The sequence below is a fragment of the Macrotis lagotis genome, chromosome X (genome assembly GCF_037893015.1).
Source record: "Macrotis lagotis isolate mMagLag1 chromosome X, bilby.v1.9.chrom.fasta, whole genome shotgun sequence".
Classification (NCBI taxonomy): Eukaryota; Metazoa; Chordata; class Mammalia; order Peramelemorphia; family Peramelidae; genus Macrotis; species Macrotis lagotis.
The window spans coordinates 90,745,139-90,766,704 of NC_133666.1; the positions used below are offsets into that span (position 1 = coordinate 90,745,139).

At 35.9% G+C, this 21,566-nt stretch overlaps 1 protein-coding gene and 1 pseudogene across 1 annotated transcript; one reads left to right on the forward strand and one right to left on the reverse strand.

The window, feature by feature from the left end:
* The first annotated feature begins 1,007 nt into the window (after positions 1–1,007).
* Positions 1,008–1,839, forward strand: LOC141498752 (solute carrier family 25 member 16 pseudogene; annotated as a pseudogene).
* A 1,191-nt stretch (positions 1,840–3,030) lies between these two features.
* Positions 3,031–3,474, reverse strand: LOC141500463 (ubiquitin-conjugating enzyme E2 D3). Its single transcript, XM_074203640.1, has one exon. It carries the CDS (start codon positions 3,472–3,474, stop codon positions 3,031–3,033), a length of 444 nt encoding a protein of 147 aa, XP_074059741.1.
* Between the last annotated feature and the right edge of the window lie 18,092 nt (positions 3,475–21,566).

Consider the following 21,566-nt stretch of genomic DNA (forward strand, 5'->3'; position numbering starts at 1 on the left):
TCAAGCATATGACAGCTAAGATGGCTGACTTCATACTTACCAAAATATAAACTGCCCTTGTTAACAGAAGGCAACAAAAAAGACCTAAATAACTATCTTTAAAAAAAAGAAATTGAATAAGGAATAAATGAGTTTCCTGAGAAAAAATCCCTAGGACATGATGAATTTGAAAGTGAATTCTATGAAACATTTAAAACATTTTATCCCAGTAGTATATAAATTATTTGAAAAAATAGATTAGGAAAGAGCCATATCAAATTGTTTTTATGGTACAAATATGATTTTGATACCTAAACAAGGTGTGGGAATAGACACAAACTAATACATTGTTAGTAGATCTATAAAATGACAAATAATTTTGAGAAATAATTTGGAATTATGTAAAGAAATAACATACTTTCTAAACTTTTAAAACAAAGACTCATTACACCTCATGGAAGCCATCAGTTAAAAAGAGGCCCCATATATACCAATATATTAATAACACCAATTTTGGGGGCCACTTTGAATTGGTAACAAAGTAGATATTCATCTACTGTGCAGTGGCTAAACAAGGTATAGAACATGAATGTCATGGAATACTACCATGAAATAAGAAATGATGTGTCTGGGACTGACCTTCAGGGAATTGTAGGACTGAACTCATCATCTTCGATAATGACCTGGACATTGGAGGCTCTAGCTCTCTGATTGCAGCCTCCCACACCACCCCAGCCCAGGCAGCCCATGGTAGAGATGGTGGCACTGGCAGACCTGGGACTGGAGGAGCAGGACATGAGAACTCCAACCTACCATAAATGGTGTCAGATCATAGGGAATTTTACTGGCTGGGCTCTGTTGTGGTAGGATGTACAGCAGGATGTTGTCTCAAAACCACCACTGTACCCTTGGGTGGAGAGAAGATATTATTATAAGCAAATAATCAATATTAGAAACAGTTTAGTGTTTTCTTCATTGAGTACTGTCCCCAGAAATGAAAGTTTTGTTTGTATAAAGGAAATGAAACAATGATGATTAGAATCTTTCCATATTAGAGCAGCTAGATGGCACAGTGGACAGATCACTGGCCAATGAGGACCCGAGTTCCAATCCGGCCTCAGACACTTAATGATTATTTAGCTGTGTGACCTTGGGCAAGTCCCTTAACCCCATCACCTTGGGGAAAAAAAGAATCTATCTATTTGTGCAATTCAGTTTATATCCATTAGCCATTAGAAAAGTAAATTGATCACGAAACTTGGAATTTCTGGACATTGTTACCAGATAATGACTGACTCCAGGGCAGATATGACACGACTTACCTATATTTACACACTTGAAATGGTTAGAGTTGAGCTGGAAAGAAAAGGAGAACATATGTACACAGGAACTGTTCATGTAGTCAAAAACAAATGATTCAAAGGAGAGTTGTTTTGTGAACTTTACAGAGGACTGATGGCTACTATTGCAGAAAAGCCTCCTTAAGCAGGAGTTTCATTTTCTACTTTTGATTATCTTAAAGAGTGTTGGGCTCTCTCATGCTCCTACATTGCTTGGAAGACCTTCCTCAGATAACCTTAATCTCTTATCTTAAAATTCTTTGTGGTCATGTTGCTAGAGTAATAGCACAGACAGTATATCATCCACTTGATGTAACCCTTTGTCGCATGCAATGAGGGACTGTTCTCCCAAATTTTTAAAATTGCCTAACAATGTTGAAGTCACCAACCTATGAGGACAGATAGCATGGGATTCATAGAGGACTCTAACTACATTCTCTGTGGTCCTTCCCAAGTCATGGCTTTCACAACCTGTGAGCACTTTAAACAGTTTTAATACCTCAAGTCAGTGTTTCCTTAAGAAATCACACCACATTAGGTGAACATATATCTGAGAGAGAGAGAGAGAGAGAGAGAGAGAGAGAGAGAGAGAGAGAGAGAGACAGAGAGACAGAGAGACAGAGAGAGACAGAGAGAGACAGAGAGAGACAGAGACGGAGATAGTCAAGACAGACAGATAGACATGATGTTTTACTTTAATATTGGCATTTGGGGGAGAGGAGTGTGTACGGATTAAATGAAGCTAAAAATTTCAGATGTGCTTCCTGTCATTTCTTGATATGATAATTTGTGGTTTTATGATATGAAACACATTCTTAGGCCAACTCTGGATATTTTATTAACTTAAGCAGTTTCATTAAGATAATTAAAAGATCTGAGAAAATTTTGAGTTTCATTGGTATATACAAATTTTCTGAAATTTACTCTTGGCTTTAGCATGATTTTTAAGCATTTTTATTTAGTTTTATGCATCTTTATTGAAGAAAAATAAATAATTTACTAGCAGAACTATTAGTTGATCACTCATCCATTAACAACTTGCAACATTTATTCAGTACTATATTAAACTGTGTATTGGAAGATAGATTAGCTAATTGCTCCAAACCTCCTAATAAAATTTAAATGAAAATTGCAAAAAAGTTCAAGACCTTATTTTGGAATACCAGGGGTGGTTAACTTTCAATTTCTTTCTCTTTAGAACAAGAACAGATCATTCCTTTATTGACAAGCATAAAATACTTCATGATTTCTTTTCTGCAAATGCTATAAATTCAGGACCTATTCTCCAACCATATCAGTTATGAGTATAATTTATATATCACAAAACCTCAGATCTCTAATAATGGGAGGCTTAAATATGATGGATGCTGCTACAATACCATTTTAGAGTAGTGAAGAATGGTTTTAGTCTCATAGTCAAGTTAGAGTGAAGACATTGGCCACATAATACATATGCTCCATTAAAAAAAAATTGAATCTTGAGCAATCACTCTCTTCTAACTACTTTACAATTTCTAAAAGCAGTTATTGTCCCAAACTGGAAGAACTTAAGTTTCAGACAGAAATGTGCATGAATGGAGGTAAACAAAAAATAAAATTTAAAAAACATGAGATGTGATAAGGGAGCAGCAGGATAAGAAAATCAAAACAGGAGCAGTAATTTGAAGTTTATTCCAGCTACAATGCAGGTTATTCTGACTTTAAGGTGGCATCACATGGCATACTTCTGAGTCCATTCTCGACATATCCTGTTGTATTTGTCTCTGTCTGTTTTATAGATACGTGCGATCTCTGGCACTAAGGGGTCATCTGGGTTTGGATCACATAGTAGCGAACAGATGGACAAAAGAACTCTAGAAACAGTTAAAGCAGGAGACCACTGCGATCTGAGAATATCGAGACAAATGCTGCCATTACTGTTAATGTTGGGATGGTAAATTCTTGTTGTAAATGCCACCTTGGGTGGTTTGAATGGGTAGTCTGTAGGGAAATGAATTGTCAAAAAGAATACCCCGCCTTGATATGGGCTGTCATTAGGTCCCATAATGGTGGCTTGCCAGTGAAACATGTCATCCCCCACTGGACCTGCAGAACACTGCGCTGGAGGGTCACGGGCCAAGTCGCTAAGTTCTTTATTAATCCGTTTCAGCGCCATGGTGTGTGCTTCTTTCCGCGGGACTCCGCACTCTCTCGGTGGCTGGAAGGGTCTGGGGAGCCAGGTTCTCTCTTCTTACCCCGGATCCACGGGATACAGGCATTGATCGGATTGGAGGTTGAGCAGAGAGGGAGGGGCCAGAGGCCAGTCATGAGCTGAGGAGGGAGGAGAACAAGCTGAAGACTGAGAGAAGTATGGAGAATAGGAGATCATGGGGGGCGGGGCATTGTGAGGCCTGCTTTTCTCTAGCATTTTTTAGTATTCATGGAAAGAAAAAAAACTACCTTTAGATGGTGCATAGTGAAAAATTATACTAGATTTAAAAATGAACTGGATTCATTTTTTTTGGTAATTCACATTTAATAATTTGTAATTATTGTAGCAAGAACGTATTTTGAAATGTTTTTCTTGCCCAGTTGGATAAACTTGCTTTCAGGTGTTAGAATAAAATTCTCTGAGAGGATAGAATATTTTCTATCAGTTTTTATAAAAGACAACCAATTCCTAAAAGACAGTCAGAAGGTTTGTGAGTAAACCTACGGATCTCAAAAAAACATACCAGGGCTTTGGGATTTTATTTGTAGAAGTGGGTTGCTCTATGACTTCTGTTACATGAAATATGTACAGGGAAGCTGTCAGCATCCTCGTCATTGTCAATATATGGATCAAAGGGTATTCACTGTGCTTGTATGTACAACAGAATGATATGCACGTTAATATATTACTGTATCAAAATGTTCCAAGAAAGACATTTCTCCTCTTGTATAAATTTACATAATGGAGTTATGGAATATAATTTCTAGAGCTCTCCTGTTGTTTAAAACCAAGCAAGTTTAAAATGCCAGAATTCATTGTTTGTAGCCACTAATTTTAGAGGGAGACCTTGGCCATTTTAAGCTAAGGTCCTTAACCAGTCTCATTTGGACTGAGCTAATCCCCATTCAATGATTAAGCCTAAGAAAGAAAGAAATGAAACAAAGAATGATCTTTTACCTACTCAAAAACAATAAGAGAGGAAGACCCTCAGGGTTTCTGGTCAAAACAACAAAAAAATCTTCTTTACTTTCTGTTCCAGTCAATATAGATGTAAAAGGAAAATCAGTAGAAAACAGAAGGAGAAAGGAGGAAATTACATCTATAGACAGGGGAAGAGGTTATGACAGAAAAAAAAAAAAAACTATGACAATCACAGAAATTGAAATGGATAGTTTTGCTTCTATGATCTTGAAATGTTTTTGCATAAAGAGATCAAATGCAGGTAAAATAAGAAGGGTAACAGTTAAATGAGGAAAAACAACTCTACACCAAATTTCTCTAAGGGCTATTGCATATGGGAGATATCTATGGTGGAAGTGCTTCCATTTTCCAAGACTGAGTCATTCACCAATAGGTCAAAGGAAACAAGAAGCTTTCAAAGGAAGGAACGCAAGCCATCAATAGCACTATGACAAAATGGTCCAGATCTCTCAGGATGAGAGAATTTCCCATGAAATCAACCCTGATCTTTCAGTTTGCAAAACATAGAGATCCATAGGTTCAGGCACAGTCCCCTCTTTGTGACCCATAATAAAGTCCATGGAAATGCCCCTTTAAATAAAAGAGATGCTAAGGAGAAGGGAAGGGAAAAAAATCCCGACTGTTTCCTCTCTCTCCTGCCTTAAGACCAAGCCAATTTTGGAGGAAGGGAAGATGGAAATACCTATGTGAGGAAGAGAGCAATGGAGTGTCCACAAAGATTGATCTCTGCAGGTCTCCACATACCCCACCCCACCCCACCCCAGCTCCTCAACTCCCAAGCCCCAGAAATCCAGACAAAGACCTGGGAAGGCAGGAAGCTCCAGTCATCTGCAATCCTGGAGGACCAGCCACACCCAGGTTCAAGTCAACACACACCTTCATGCATCCACACACATAGACTCACCCATGCACATGAATGATCATACCCATTTACACAACCCATGCAAAACCAAAAATATTAATACCTTCCACCCACCCTTACACACATATTCCTGAGCACAATGAAAAAAGAGGAAGGGTTTGGGGGTGGTCTCCATGAAAAGCTGGGGGTGGGGAAGAAAGGGAAGATAAGGAGAAGAAAGAGAAGGACTGAAGCAGGAGAAGAGGAGGGGGCACTTACCTCCCTCACAGCCCCTTAGGCACTTGCAGGATCCTCAGAGTCGACCAGTTTAGAAAACTGGGGAAAATGCATGCAATAAAAGGCAGGTGAGGAGGAGGGCAAGGCAAATAGTGAGGGGATTTCTGACTTCCAGCTGCTTCCCACTCCCTCATATCTTCCAGAGACAAAGAAGACTTACACTCAGTAGGGGTTGGGAGGGGGAGGATGTGGTGATGTCATTGCAGGGCAGGGCTTTTCTCCTATAGCAGAGAGTGGAGAAGAGAGGAGGGGTCTCTGTGACATCAGCATGACAAAAATGGGGATCCCTCCCCAGTCATTTCTCAGTCCCCTTCACCCAGCCTGGTGAGGGGAGAGGGTCCAGGCAATACCAGGGTCACAGGGTCCTGAGGGCAGCCTCCTGGGTCTGGGAGTTGGTGGCAGCATCTGAGCTCAGTTGAGGTGGTTGAAGGTGAGCTTCTTTGTGGAAACTGTGAGAGGGAAGCCCAGCATGTGGAGGGGGATGTCTGAGATAGGGTATCTTGAGCTCCCCAAAAGGAAGAGCACAAAAAACTACATCTGTGAACCACCAGCCCTTGAACAGGCCTTGGACAATTCACACCCCCTAAAGCAGAGGAGGAAGGGGCTGGTCTGGGGAAGTGCCAGGGCTCAGCCTCCTTTTTCCAGGCAGGAGGAGACCAGGATGGGGGGCACAGGGAGGGACAATGGGAAACCCAGGAACCAACTACCCCCTTTGTTTATGTGTGAGGACCCTGGACTAATCCTACAGAATATAAACCTTCCAGTTTGACTGGAGGGATGGGGCAGCTAGGTGGTGCAGTGGATAGAATACCTGCCCTGCAGTCAGGAGTCCCTGAGTTCAAACCTGGCCTCAGACACTTAATAATTGCTTAGTTGTGTGACCTTGAGTAAGTCATTTAATTCCATTGCCTTAAATAAATGAAATCATTTCCATTTCTGGAGACAAACCCACATGATGAGCACATGCTCAGGGGGTCTCTGTACACAGATTGTTGGTTGAATTTATGTAGAATATCACTTTTGAAGTACCTTTGGACATCATTTTCTATTTTATATCTTTGCTATCTTATAAAGTTCCCCAAAAACTGACCACTTTCAGTTACACTGGACATAACCAGGGGTGTCTAATTACTTTTTTTAAACTTCCTTTTCCTATTTCTTTCTGTCATATTTAAACTTGTATAATTTGTGCTTTGACAACATCCCTCAATTCTCTCCCTCCTCTTTAGAGAGGAACTGTAGATATCTGTATTTCATTACTGGATAAATTTTTATTAGGATATTTTCCCTGTTTGTTCTTATCTATTTTTTGCAGAAAGATGAGAAGGTCTTTTTACACTTGGCCCAATCTAAGAGGGTGGCTACTTTAAAGAGGCCATAAGGGAATGGGAACTAAGAAATGCTCCCTATGATTTGGGAGATAGAGTGCTCTAAATGATAGTTGGATGACTGAAGATAATGGGCATGCCTGTACCGGAGGTGGAATTTGGACTACTGTGGTTCAGGTCATATAGAAGAGTTCCAGTTTAAAAAGCTCTCTAAGTCTGCTTAGCTAACACTTCAGACTTTTGCTTCACTCACATAGACTTTCTGAGGGCAACAGAGGCCTTTGCTCAGCCCTTTGGAAAGGCACTGTCCTGTCTCTCAGGGCCAACTGACCCATGTGCAACTTCTATTCACATGAACTTATTCTCTACTTTTCAGCCTTCAACGTTTGCATTTGAATATTAAGTAGCAAAATCACACACATATCCCTCCATACACACTGGTCCTTCTGTGCTTTATGTCATACATATTCAAGAACTTTCACACTAATAAGATGAGAGTTATAGAAAGGGTTCTGCACATGGAAACTTAATTTATTTCATTCAACTGAACACACTATCACCCTCCTAGTTATGATCACCACAGAACTGAAAGTTTATATTTATCTTTGAATTTTCAGAATTTCTAATTTGGTATTGAATTGAGGATTTCTAATTTGATCTTTTTCTAACTTTTTAGATGCATGCCCAAATCAATGATCACCTCTTTCTCTATTTTATTCATGTAAGGATTCAAAAACATAAAATTTCTCCTAATAACTGCTTTACATGCATCCCATAAGTTTGGGTAGGTTGTCTTATTATTGTCATTCTATTTGATGAAACTATTGATCTTACTCTCATCGGATTTAACTCAAAGAAGGAATAACATACCCACTCAACTGTGTTTAGAACCTTACCCTAACAGGAAGTAGTAGGGAAAAGGAGAAATGAATGGAAGGAGAAGCTGATGAAGGGGAGAGCAGAAGAAAGAGGGAAATGGAGAAAGAAAAAGGAGAAGCAATGTAATGGAGGGAAGATTGAGTGAGTTGGTGGATAGAAGCAAAACACTGATAAGGAAGGATAGAATGGAAGGAGAAAGAAAAGCATAAATGGAGGAAAAAAGATGGAGAAAAATATCAAGTTAGAGGTCCCAACTGTGCATGTGAATGGGAGGAACTGTCATATAAAAGGGAAGAAGATAACAGAGTTATAACAAACTTATAACAAACACATTTGAATTAGATAAATTCACTCAGGTTAAAGGTAAAAGGCTGGAGCACAATATATTATGTTTCAGCTGAAGTAAAAAAGGGGTGACAATCCTGATATGGGACAAAACACAAGCAAAATTAGATCTAAATAAAAGACACAAGGAAGGAAACTACATCATTTAAAAATATTTAAAAATATTTTATTTCATTTTTTTCCAATTATATATAAAGGTAATTTTTATCATTCATTATTTTAAGAATGTGAACTCCACATTTTCTCCATTTTCTCCACTCACCAAGAAAAAAAGTGATCTGATATATGCTAAACATTTACAATCATATTAAACTTATTTACATATAGTCATGTTGTGAAAAAAGAATAAGAACAAAAGGGAAAGTTAAAAGAAAAAAATCAAACATTTTTGGACTACATTCAGACTCCCAAATTTTTTCTCTTTATGTGGATAGCATTTTCCATCACAAGACTTTTACAATTGTCTTTGGTCACTGTAATGTTGAGAAGTGCTAAATCTCATAGTTGATTGATATATAATGCTGCTGTAATTATGAATAATGTTTTCCTGGTTCTACTCACTTCACTCATTATCAGTTCATGTAATTCATTCCAGGTTTTCTGAAAATACTCCATCAGATTCATTCAACTTGATCTTATTTGAATACAAAGCTAGTAATAGTATTTCTGGCTCAAAGGGCATGCACAACTTTATAGTCCTTTGTACATTGTTCCAAATTGATCTACAAAATGGTTGGATCTATTCATAGCTCCATCAACAATGCATCACTGTCATTGTTTCTCCACATCCCCTCCAATATTTATCATTTCTTTTCTTATTAACCAACCTGATAGGTGTGAGGTGATATGTTAGAGTTCTGTTAATTTTAATTTCTCTAATCTATAGTGCTTTAGAGTATTTTTCATATGATTGTGGATAGTTATAATTTTTCTCTGAGAAATGACTGCTCATATCCTTTGACCATTTATCATTTGAAGAATGACTTAAACCCTGACAGATTTGACTCAATTCTCTATATATTTTTAAAATAGGGCATTTATCCTAAATACTGAATCAAAAATTGTTTTCCAGATTTTGGCTTTTGATCTAATTTTGGCTACATTGATTTTGTTTGTGCAGTTTTTAATTTAATGTAATCAAAATGATCCATTTTGCATTTTATATTGTTCTCTAACTCCTTTTCCATCCCAAAATCTTCCTCTCTCCATAAATGTGACAGATAAACTATTCTTTTTTTTATAATTGATTTATGGTATCACCCCCTTCGTGGCTACATCACGAACTCGTTTTCACCTTAACTTGGAATAGGTTGTGAAATGTTGATCTATACCTAGCTTCTACTATACTATTTTATGCATAGATTTATCTCATTTTAAGGAAGTTGTGGTGACCCACAACAATTTTAAATAATATTTGTTTGTCCTTCAGTTTTGAAAAAGACCACATCAGGGAGGTGATGCTATGAGAAGCATGTGAATTGAATTTGTGTGAGGGGTTGCTGTGCTAAGTCAGCAACCTCACTTTATCCTCCAGAGTCATCTAGGTCTAGTGGCTAGATATGAATCAGCATGATGGAAGTGACCCTGGATGAGAGGTAATCAGGGTTAAGTGACTTGCCTTGCCCAAGGTCACACAGTTTGTAACTTGCAAGTGTCTGAAGCTGGATTTAAACTCCTATCCTCCTGACTCGAATACCAGTGCTCTATTCACTGCACTACCTAACTTTTGTTTGGCTATAACCTTCTGTAACTTATTTATCTTTTCCTTTAAGAAGTTGAATGCTCTGCTATTTGATGCACATTTGTTTAGTATTGATAGTGCATTTAACTGTCTATCTTTTACGATGATATATTTTCCCTACTTATCAAGCATTAGATTATTATAGCCATTTACAACTATTTTTTTCACCTAATCTTTTCAGCTGTTCCACTACTATATTTCTTAGTCTGTACAAAGCAATTTTATTCACTACTGCCTTGTAATGTAATTTTACTTCTGATACAGGTAGGTCACTTTCCTTTGCAAATTTTTTCAATAATTCCCTTTATATTCTTGATCTTTTATTGCTCCAGATGATTTATCTTTCTATAATTCTAGCTGTATAAAATAAGTTTGATTATAAAGGCAATGAATAAGTATATTAATTTATGAAACTTGGTCATTTTCATTATATTCCCTTGGCCTACACACGGGAAATTGACTTTTTAAAAAAATTGTTTAGATCTAACTGTATATGTGTGAAAAGTATTTTGAAACTGTGCTCATATAATTTCTGGATTTCTGTTGACTAAAGTTACTTTATATGGAATTTCCCTTTCTGTTATTTCCTGCCAGACTTTGTTAGTAACATATAGAAATTCTGATGATTAATGTAGTTTCCTTTTATATCTTGCAACTATGTTAAAGTTTTTAATTGTTTCAAGTAGTTTTATAGTTGATTTTCTAGGATACTCTAAATATCCCATCAGTATAAATGTACCTTCAACAAAGAGTTAGAATTTTCTTTTCTCATTGTCTATCCTATTAGTAACTTTTTTGATTTTTTAGGGTTTTTTTTTGCAAGGCAATGGGGTTAAGTGACTTGCCCAAGGTCACACAGTTCTGTAATTAGTAAATTTGATTAGTAATTCTTTAGGTTTTTCTCATTGTCTTTTTTAATTCCTTCAAATTATTTTTTCTTCCCTTATTGTGAAAGTTAGCATTTCTAACAAAATGTTGAGTATAAGTGGTGATAACAGGCATCTTTGTTTCACCTCTGATTTTACTTGCCTGCTTCTAGCTTAACTCCATTGCATACAATGCTTTCTGATGGTTTTAAATAGAAATTTCTTATCATTTTAAGAAAAACTCCATTTTTTCCTGTGCTCTCTAGTGTTTTTATTAGGAATTGTGCTATATTTTTAAGAAGATTTTTCAGCACCTTTTGATATAATCATATGATTTCTGTTGTTTTTTTATTGACATGATCAATTTTGCTGATTGTTTTTCTAATATTGAACTAGCCCTGAATTCCTGATATAAATCCCAGTGTTCATAGATTATTATCCATATTACAAATTGCCTTAATCTCATTGCTAATATTTCATTAAAATTTTTTGCATCAATATTATTTAAGGAACTTAGGATATTATTTTCTTTCTCTGTGTTGGCTCTTCTTGGTTTAGGTATCAGTAACATAGGTGTATCACAAAAGTCATTTAAATGGATGCTTTCACCTTTTTTTAATCTTATTTTATTTTTTACCAATTCCATATAAAAATGGTTTTCAGTATTCATCTTTTCCTGAACTTTTGAGTTCCATATTTTTCTACTACCCTCCCTTCTTTCCCCTTCCCTGCGATAGTCAGTAATCTGATATAGGTTATAAAAATACAGTCACGGTTAACATATTTCCTTATTAGTAATATTGTAAAAGAAGAATCAGAACTAAATGAAAAAAAGCATGAGTAAGAAAAATATACAGAACAAATTTTAAAAAGTAGCAATAGCTCTTGAGGATAGAATTTCTATTGGGAAAGTTGGAGAGAGTATACTTAGATGAATAGAGTGAGTATGAAGTGTTTATGCTATGATAATACTTATTTATGTGAAAAATTCTATTTCTTTTTTCTTTTTTTTAAAAGATCTTATTTATTTCAAGTTTTACAATTTTTCCCCTAATCTTACTTCCCTTTCTCCCCCACAGAAGGCAATTTGTCAGTTTTTATATTGTTTCCACACTCTATGTTGATCCAAATTAAATGTGATGAGAGAGAAATCATATCCTTAAGGAAGAAACATAAAGTAAAAGAGATAGCAAGATCAGACAATAAGATATCAGTTTTTTTCCTAAATTAAAGTAAATAGTCCTTGTTCTTTGTTCAAACTACACAGTTCTTTCTTTGGATACAGATGATATTCTCCATTGCAGATAGCCCCAAATTGTCCCTGATTGTTGCACTGATGGAATAAGTGAGTCCATCAAGACTGATCATTGCCCCCATGTTGCTATTAGGATGTACAATGTGAAAAATTCTACTTCTAATGGTACTGTTTAAAGTCTTTTATTTTGACAGAGCATGTAGTTTCAAGAGCAGTTTGGAACAATAAAAAAATGAAAAAAGAATTATATTGGGAAAAATTATAAAATAAATAATATCACATGAAAAGGTACAAAAGATCTATGATAGGTGAGTGAAAGAAGGGAGAGTGTGAGCACTGAATAAATCTTATTCACAATGTATTTTGTTTAAAGAAACAATAACATACATATTCTATTGAGTTTAAAAATTATTGTACCCTCTAGGGAAGTAGGAAGGGATAGGGAAAAGAAAAGGATATGGAAAGGCTGTTAAAAGGATGGGGGGAAAGGTAAAAAAAATAAAAGTAAGGAAAAATGTAAAAGGGAAAAGAGAGAAGAAAATGGAAAGGGTTAATAGAAATAAGGACAGTTTGAGGGAGACAGGAGTCAGAAAGAAACATTGTTGAAGAGGAATAAGGGTAAATGAGAGAGAAAAGTACAAATGGGTAAGATTAGGATGAAGGAATATATGCTGATAGTAATCATAACTGGGAATGGGAAGGGAATGAATGCTCCTATAAAGTGGAATGAATAGCACAGATAGCACAATGGATTAAAAACCAGAATGCTACAATATGTTGTTTACAAGAAACAGATCTGTGTCAGAGAGATACAGTGTAAAAGTAAAAGGCTGGAGCAGAATATATTACGCTTAAACTGAAATTAAAAAGAAAGGTAGCAATCCTGATCTCAGACAAAGCAGATATAAAATATAAATCTTATTAAAAGGGATAAGGAAGGAAACTACATCTCTCTAAATGGTACTGTAGGCAATGAAGCAAATTAGTATTAAACACATATGCATCAAGTGGCATAGCATCTTAATTCTTAGAGTAGAAGCTAAATGAGTTATGGGAAGACAGACAGAAAAACTACATTAGTGAAGAACCTCAGCTGTCTTCTCTCAGAATTAGATAAACCTAATAAGAAAGAGTTTAAAAAAGTGAATATAATTTTAGAAAAGTTAAATTATTATAGATCTGTGGAAAAATTGGATTATAGAAAGAAATATACGTTCTGCACTGTGGTATATGGCACCTACACAAAAATTGACAATATATTAGGGCATAAAAATTTCACCATCAAATGCTGAAAAGTAGATATTCTACATTTATCCTCTTCAGACCATGATACCATGAAAATTGCATGCAATAAAATGCCATAGAAAGATAAGCTAAAAATTAATTGGAAGCTAATTAACCTAATTTAAAGAATGAGAAGATCAAACAACAAATCATAGACATAATCAGCAATTTCATCCATGACAATAACAATGATGAGAGACCCTAACAAAGCTATTTACAAAAGTAGGTGAAGGACTTTTGCGGGATTTCTTTTATGAAATCAACATGGTTTTGATATATCAACAAGGAAGAGCCAAAACAGATAAAAGAAATTTAGAGATCAATCTCTCTAATGAATTTTGAAGCAAAAATTTTAAATAAAATTTTGGAGGGATATTACAGAACTAGAAGATTTATACTAGGTATGCAGGGATGGTTCAATATTAGGGAAACAATTAGTATAATTGACTATATCAATATCAAAATCAATAAATCATGTGATTGTTTATATAGATATTGAAAAATATTCAGCAAAATGTAGTGCCCATTCCTATTGAAAACACCAGAGGGAAGAGGAATAAATGGAGTTTTTCTTAAAATGATAAGCCGTATCTGTCTACAACTCTAAGCAAACATTATATGTAATGGGGATAAACTAGAAACATTATCAATAAGATCGGGATGAAGCAAGGATGCCCATTATCACCAATGTCATTCACTACTGTGCTAGAAAAGTTAGGTTTAAATAAAGAGAAGAAAAACATATGGAAGCCATTAGAACAGACAATGAGGAAGAAAAATTCTCATTCTTTGCAGATAATATAATGGTATACTTAGAAAATCAACTAAAACTTACATGGAAAAAATAAGCAACTTTAGCAAAGTTTCAAGCTATAAAATAAACTCACATAAATTGTCAGCATGATTATATATTATTAACAAAACCCAATAGCAAGAGAAAGAAAGAAAAATTCCACTTAAAGTAACTGTTAGATAACATAAAGTTACTTGGGAATCTATCTCCCAAGATTAATTCAGAAATTGTATGAACCCAATTACAACACACTTTTCACACAAATAAAGTTAGCTTTAAATAATAAGAAAAATGTTAATTCCTAATGAGTAGGCCAAACTAATATAATAAAATGACAATTTTACCTTAGTTGTATTGCTTATTCAGTGCTGTATCAGTCAAACTACCCAATAATTACTTTACACAGTTAAAAAAAATTAGCAACAAATTCATCTGCAAGAAAAAAAGGTCAAGAACATCAAGGGAATTAAGAAAAATACAAAGTAAGGTGAACTGGCCCTACAAGAGCCAAAACTGGCACATTTTTTACTATTATAATGCAGCAGTCATCAAAATAGTCTGGTAATGGCTAAGAAATAGAGAAGTGGATTAGGGGAATAGATTAACTATAAAAGAAACAAAAGTAAATGATTATAGTAATCTACTATTTGATAACCTCAAAGATTCTATTCTGGAATAGGAACTCACTATTTAGGCAAAAAAATAAGCAAAAAGGGCACTAACCATAGAAAGCTACTATTTAGAAAGAAATGACAAAAATGTCATCTTAGAAGGACAAAGGTGTGAGAAATCATCTACATGGGAAATCTGAAAGCAGTTTATATATTGAATTGAAACCAAAACCTCATGAAAGACATTAAAACATTTTTAAAATAACTTCAAAAACCAAAGAAGAGATGAAGAAGAAAAAATGGGAAAAAGAAATGTGAGTCATGCAGGAGAATTATGAAAAATTGACTGAAAAAATCATCTCCTTTAAAAGTAAAAATTACCAACTAGAAAAAGAATGTAACTCATCAAAAAAATAAAATTAATCAACTGGAAGAGAAAAAAAATTCAATCAAAAGTAAAAATAAGCAACTGGAAAATGAAACACAAAAAGCTAACTGAAGAATATAAAATGTTAAAAATTAGAATTGGACAAATTAAAATTAATGACTCTATAGGACACCAAGATTCCATCCAACAAAAGCAAAAACCTGAAAAAAAAATCAAGAAACTGCAAAATAACTTTTAGGAAAAACAAATTACCTGGAATAAAATCCAGGAGAGAAAACTTATGAATTATTTATCTATGCAAAAGGCTAGATGAAAAAAGAGTCTGGAAAATATCTTTCAGGAAATTATCATGAAGAGACAATATACATCAAGAAGACAAAATGGTCCTTGAAAGAACACTTCCACAAAAGAGATGCCTAAATAATGATGTTTTTCCTTCATTCTTTTATTTTTAGGTTTTTCTTGCAAGGCAATGGGGTTAAGTGTCTTGCCCAAGGCCACACAGATAGGTAATTATTAAGTGTCTGGGGTCGGATTTGAACTCAGGTACTCCTGACTTCATGGCCGGTGCTCTATCCAATGCACCACCTAGCTGCCACTTATTTTTTTCCTTCATTATTGAAGAAGACTATGACATCAGGGAATTTATACCATGAAAAGCACATGAATTGGATTTGAGTGAGGAAGTACTGTGTGAAGTCACCTACCTCTCTTTCTCCCCCAGAGCCATCTGGGTCCAGTGATCAGATATGAATCAAGATGAATGGAGATGACACTGAATGTGAGTGTTAAGGTCATACAGCTAGTAAGCATCAAGTACTACTGACACCAAGGCCAGTGTTCCATCCACTGTAACAACTAACTGCCCTGACCCCAGAATAAAAAGTACAAGGAATCTCATAACCAAATTCCAGAATTCTCAGCTAAAGGAGAAGATGTTGTAAGCAGACAAAAAGAAGAAATTTAAAAACAAAGAAAGCATAATCACAATTACATTGAACTTATCAGCTGCAACATTAAAGGATCAGAGAGCCTCGAATATAGTATTCCAGAGGGCAAAGGACATTGGATTACATGCAAGAATTAAGTATCCCACATAATTCAGCATATTATGATGAATTTTCAATGAAATAGAGGACTTCCTATTTTTCTGATAAAAAGGCCAGAACTGAACACAAAATTGATCTTCAAATACAAGATTCAAGATATGCACAAAATGGCAAACAGAAAGGGGAAAATGCAAGTCAAGAACATTAGACTGTATACATCTCTACCAGTGAAGATATACTTGTAATTCTAGAGAACTGTATTTCTTTTAGGAGAGTTAAAGTTTTGAATACAGGTGAACGGATTATACTTAGAGGATGTGGGTATAAATGACATATGAATTGATGTTGATTATGAGGTAGGCATTTCCTATTGAAACAGGTTGAGGGAATACTTAGAGTGTCTATAAATAAATCATGAAATGATTTTACATTGCTAGATACTTTAGTACAATAGGGGCAGAGGGGGAGCATACTTAGAAGAATTGGAAATAAATAGTTCAGGAAGTGGTCTTGTCTTATTCCATAGTTTAGTTAATAAAGGTATTATAGCTGGTGTACTATGGGGACAGAGGGAGAGACTGTGCTCAGTATTGTAGTTGAGGGTTTCAGTGTTACTGTTAGAGTCTTAAAAGGATAGAGGGAGAGAGTGTACCTGATACTTTGATTGGGGTGAGTAGAAGCTTTAGGGACAGAGGGAGGGAGTGTACCTGCTACATTACTTTTGGAGGGTTAGGGTGGCTAGGTGGTGTAATGGATAGAGCACCGGCCTTGGAGTCAGGAGTACTTGGGTTCAAATCCAGTCTCAGACACTTAATAATTACCTAGCTGTGTGGCTTTGGGCAAGCCACTTAACCCCATTTGCCTTGCAAAAAAAAAAAAAAAAAACTAAAAAAAATTTTGGAAGCTTGTAGGTATGGTTGGAGTACTTTAGGGATGGAAGGAGAGGGTGTATTTAGAGGGACTGGACAAAAAGATATCATGAAGAGACTGTGCTTGATGCTTTGTCTACACTTGGAGGGAGTGTGCTTTGAGAGGGGGATTATAAACCATTCACAGAATGATTTGGCTTTGCAGGAGGTTTTGGTTCATGAGGATTGTGTCTTCATGAATGATACTTGAAAAACTTGGAGGAGGGGTTAAAATAAATTTTAATTTGATGTTATGATTCTTCAGACATGTATTTCTTTTTTTTCAAGGAAATGGGGTTAAGTGACTTTCCCAAGGCCACACAGGTAGGTAATTATTAAGTGTCTGAGGTCAGATTTGAACTCAGGTACTCCTGACTCCAGGGCTGGTGCTCTATCCACTGTGCCACCTAACTGACCTAAGACATGTATTTCTAATGGTACAGAAGATGGAAGTTTACTTAAACAAGTAAAGAAGGACTATACTAGGAGAAGTTTAGGCATTATTGGATAAGTAACACCAAGTGAAGAATCACTAAGACCTGTAATGGTAGAGGAAATGAAGGGAGGGTATGAACACTGAATAAATCCTGCCCTCAGCTAATTTGACCCATGGAGGAAATAACCTACCTTCCCAATTGTGTTTAATAATCTATCCTGGGATGGCTAGGTGGCACAGTGGATAGAGCACCAGCCCTGGAGTCAGGAGTACCTGAGTTCAAATCTGGCCTCAGACATTTAATAATTACCTAGCAGTGTGGCCTTGGGCAAGCCATTTAACCCCATTGCCTTTCAAAAACCTAAAAAAAAATCTATCCTACCTTATTGGGGACTTGGGGGAAGGAAAAAAGATAAGAAGGGGCTGATAAAAGGGTAGGTTTAGGTAAATGTAAAATTTACATTTAAAAGAAATATTAAAGTGGAAAGGGAGAAAAACATTGGTAAGGAGGGATAAGATGAAAGGAAAGAGAAAAGTACAAAGGGGGAAAATATAGCATGGAGGGAAATTCAGAGTTGCTAATGTTAACTGTAAAAATGAATGGGATGAACACTTCCATAAAACAGAAATGGAAAGCAGAATGAATTAAAAACCTGAATCCTTCAATATGTTGTTTACAAGAAACATTTGAAGCAGAGAAATACATACAAGATGAAAGTAAAAAGCTGAAGTAAAATATATTCTACTTCAGTTGAAGTAAAAAAAAATCAAGGCTAGCAATTCTCATCTCAGACAAAGTAAAAGCAAAAACTGATCTCATTAAAAGGAAAAAGGAAGAAAAATCCATCTTCTTAAAAGGTACTATAGGCAATAAAATTTTATCATTATTAAAAATTTATGCACCAAATTGTATTGCATGCAAATTTTTAGAGAAGCTGAATGAATCACAAGGAGACATAGACAGCAAAGCTTTAATAGTGGGGGACCTTAACCTCCTCTCAGAATTACATAAATCTAACCCCAAAATAAACAAGAAAGGTTATTTCGAGAAAGAGGGATTAGTCTTGCTACGTTTGACCCCAGAAGGTAGAACTGGGTGAAGTTGGTGGCAATGGCTGATTTTAGTTTCCTAACAATTCCAAAATGGTGGTTTTGAAAGGATTCTAGAGATTTTCAAGAAAATGGCTGTCAACTAAATATACTATAGGAGGAATTCTTTTTCAAGTATGGCTTGGACCAGATGACCTATGAGGTTCTTACCTAGGTTAAGAGTCTGATTCTGAACAATAATAGGGAATGTCTTCTTTCTTAGAAAGAGGGTAGTCTAGTAGAAGGAGTACAGATCAAAGCATTAGGAAGCCTTGGTCTGAAATCTGACTCTGCTGCTTCTTGCCCTTCTTCTCTGTTCCTCATCAACTCACTCCATCTTTCTAAATATTAGCTCCCTCATCTGTAAATGGGCTAATAATAGCTCTAGTGTCTGCTTCATAGATTGTTATAAGGAATTGGAATGCATGATTCCTGTCCTTTATCCTTCCTGCTGACATTACCCTTAAAGAATTCCCAGAGAGGATGGAGATTGGGTACTGATTCCTTCCACCAAATTCCAGCTTCTGTCACCATTGCTCCTTTAGTGTTTTGCTTAAACTGGACCAGATTTTGTATCCAGGCACTAAGTACTCTAGTGATGCTTAAAGCACTTACCTAGCAGAGTGAACTCAGTCCTGCTAAGCTAGGAAGACCAGTATACTGACACTCTCTTAACAAGCTAATTTTGCTCCTTTTTACCCTTGCTCGTGGGATGGTGATAAACAGATCTCTTCATCAAGATAGCTATGAACGGAATGCTGCAAAAACTTAATATTTGCTCACTTCAGAATGACTTAATAGAGGGCAGAGTGTATATAATGTACTCAGATTAGTAAATCCAAGGTTTATGCAAAATAATTTTAAGCACTACTAACTGATGAAATGAGGAAAGGGCTCCTGAAGGATGAGAAAATGAAGTTATTTTAGAATGAGAGTTTCTACAATGCAGAGATGAGAAGGAAACAAATTACAGACATGAGAGATAGACTGTACAAAGGTATGAAGGTGGGAAATAGTATGTCTGTGAGTGAAAAACTAGTAGGACTACAGGGAAAATAACAGATTGTGAAATTTGTTTTTTTTTTAAATAAAAAGAATCACTGGAAATTTCTGAGTAGGGGAGTGACATACATCTATATTTTATCCATATTAATTTTTCAGTGATATGGGAATGGTTTATAAAGTTGAGAAACTGGTGAATCCTTTGGTAAAATGCTCTTCTAAATATCTTCCTTATAAATCTATTTGGAAATATTAGACTTGTTTGAAAGTAGGACAATTCGTATTTATGATTTTGAGAATGATAGAAAAAAAAGGAATGAAGAGAGTGATGGGAGAACCATGTTTGTATAGAGTAATCCTGTTTAAGTAGAAATTACTATGCAAACCTTCCCATTTTTGAGAAAGCACCTGCACTACCCTTCCTATTCCTCTCTTCTTAATTCTCTGCATTTTGGCTTTCATTTTCATCACTGACCTGGAAATTGTTCTCTTTAAATTTACCAATGACCCCTTAATTGCCAAATTTAATAGCATTTTCTCATTCCTCATCCTTTTTGACTTCTCTAGTCTTGGAACTACTGATTGCCCTCTTCTCTTTGATACTTCCTTCTTTAAAAAAAATATTTATTTAAGGCACTAGGATTAAGTAACTTGCTCAAGGACACACAACTAGGCAATTATTAAGTGTCTGAGGTGAGATTTGTCAGGTCCTCCTGACTCCAGGGCCGGTGCTCTATCTATTGCACCATCTAGCTGCCAGATACTTCCTTCTTGTTTTTGTAACACCTCTCTTTCCTGTTCCTTCTGTTGGCTACTCATTTTCAGTGATTCTGTGCTGAATTTTCACTCAGGTGACAGCCTGCTAACTGTCGGTGTACCCCAGAGCTCTGTCCTGGGCTTACTTCTATCCTCCCTCTATACTATTTCACCTGGCAATTTCTTCAACTCCCATAGATTCAATGATCATCATTAAACTGATGATTTGCACATGTGCATTTCCTGCTCTAATCTCTGTCTTGATCTACAGTCTTGCAACTCCAAATGCATATTGGTCATCTTGAAATTCATGTCATATAGGCATCTTAAAGTTAAAATATCAGAAACTGAACTCTTTGTCTTTTCCCCTAAGCTCTGCCTTCTTCTAAATTCCTTTTTTTCCGTAGAGGGCTTCAATATCTTTCTCCCTCCCTCATTCTCTGTCTCTGTCCTCACTTCTTGGGTAACAGACTCACACTTGGGTTACAATTTTGATTTCTTACTCTCTCACTGTACCCTTCCCCCCAGTCCAATCAGTTGTCTAGGCTTTTAGATTCTACTTTTGTCACATCTCCTGTATACACTCCCTTCTGCCCAGTGACATAGCCACTATCCTGGTGCAGGCTTATCACCTCAAGTCTAGAGTATTGTAATATCCTTCTGGTTCAGTTCTCTGCTTCAAGTCTCCCTCCACTGCAAGTGATATTTCTAAAGTGAAGGTCTGGCCATGTCACTCTCCTCTGGTCCAATAACATCTTCTGGTTCCCTATGATCTCTAGGGTGAAATAGAAAATCTTTCATTTGCCAGTAAAGCCCTTCACATCCTGGTTCTCTCCTACCTTTCCCATATACTTATCCCATGTACACTACAATTGATTGACACATATAACATGTCACTCCATCTTTCCTCTCTGGACATTTTCCTGGGCTGTCCCTCAGGCCTTCGGTGTTCTCATCTTCACCTCCTGGTTTCCTCCAAATATCAGTTAATAGCCCACGTCTACACAGGAAACCTTTCCTAGTCTCCCTCAATGCTAGTGCCTTCTCTTTGTGGATTATCTCCAATTTATTCTCTCTCTCTCTCTCTCTCTCTCTCTCTCTCTCTCTCTCTATATATATATATATATATATATATATATATATATATATATATATATATATATATATATATATATCTTGTTTATATATGTAGTTAGTTACATGGTGT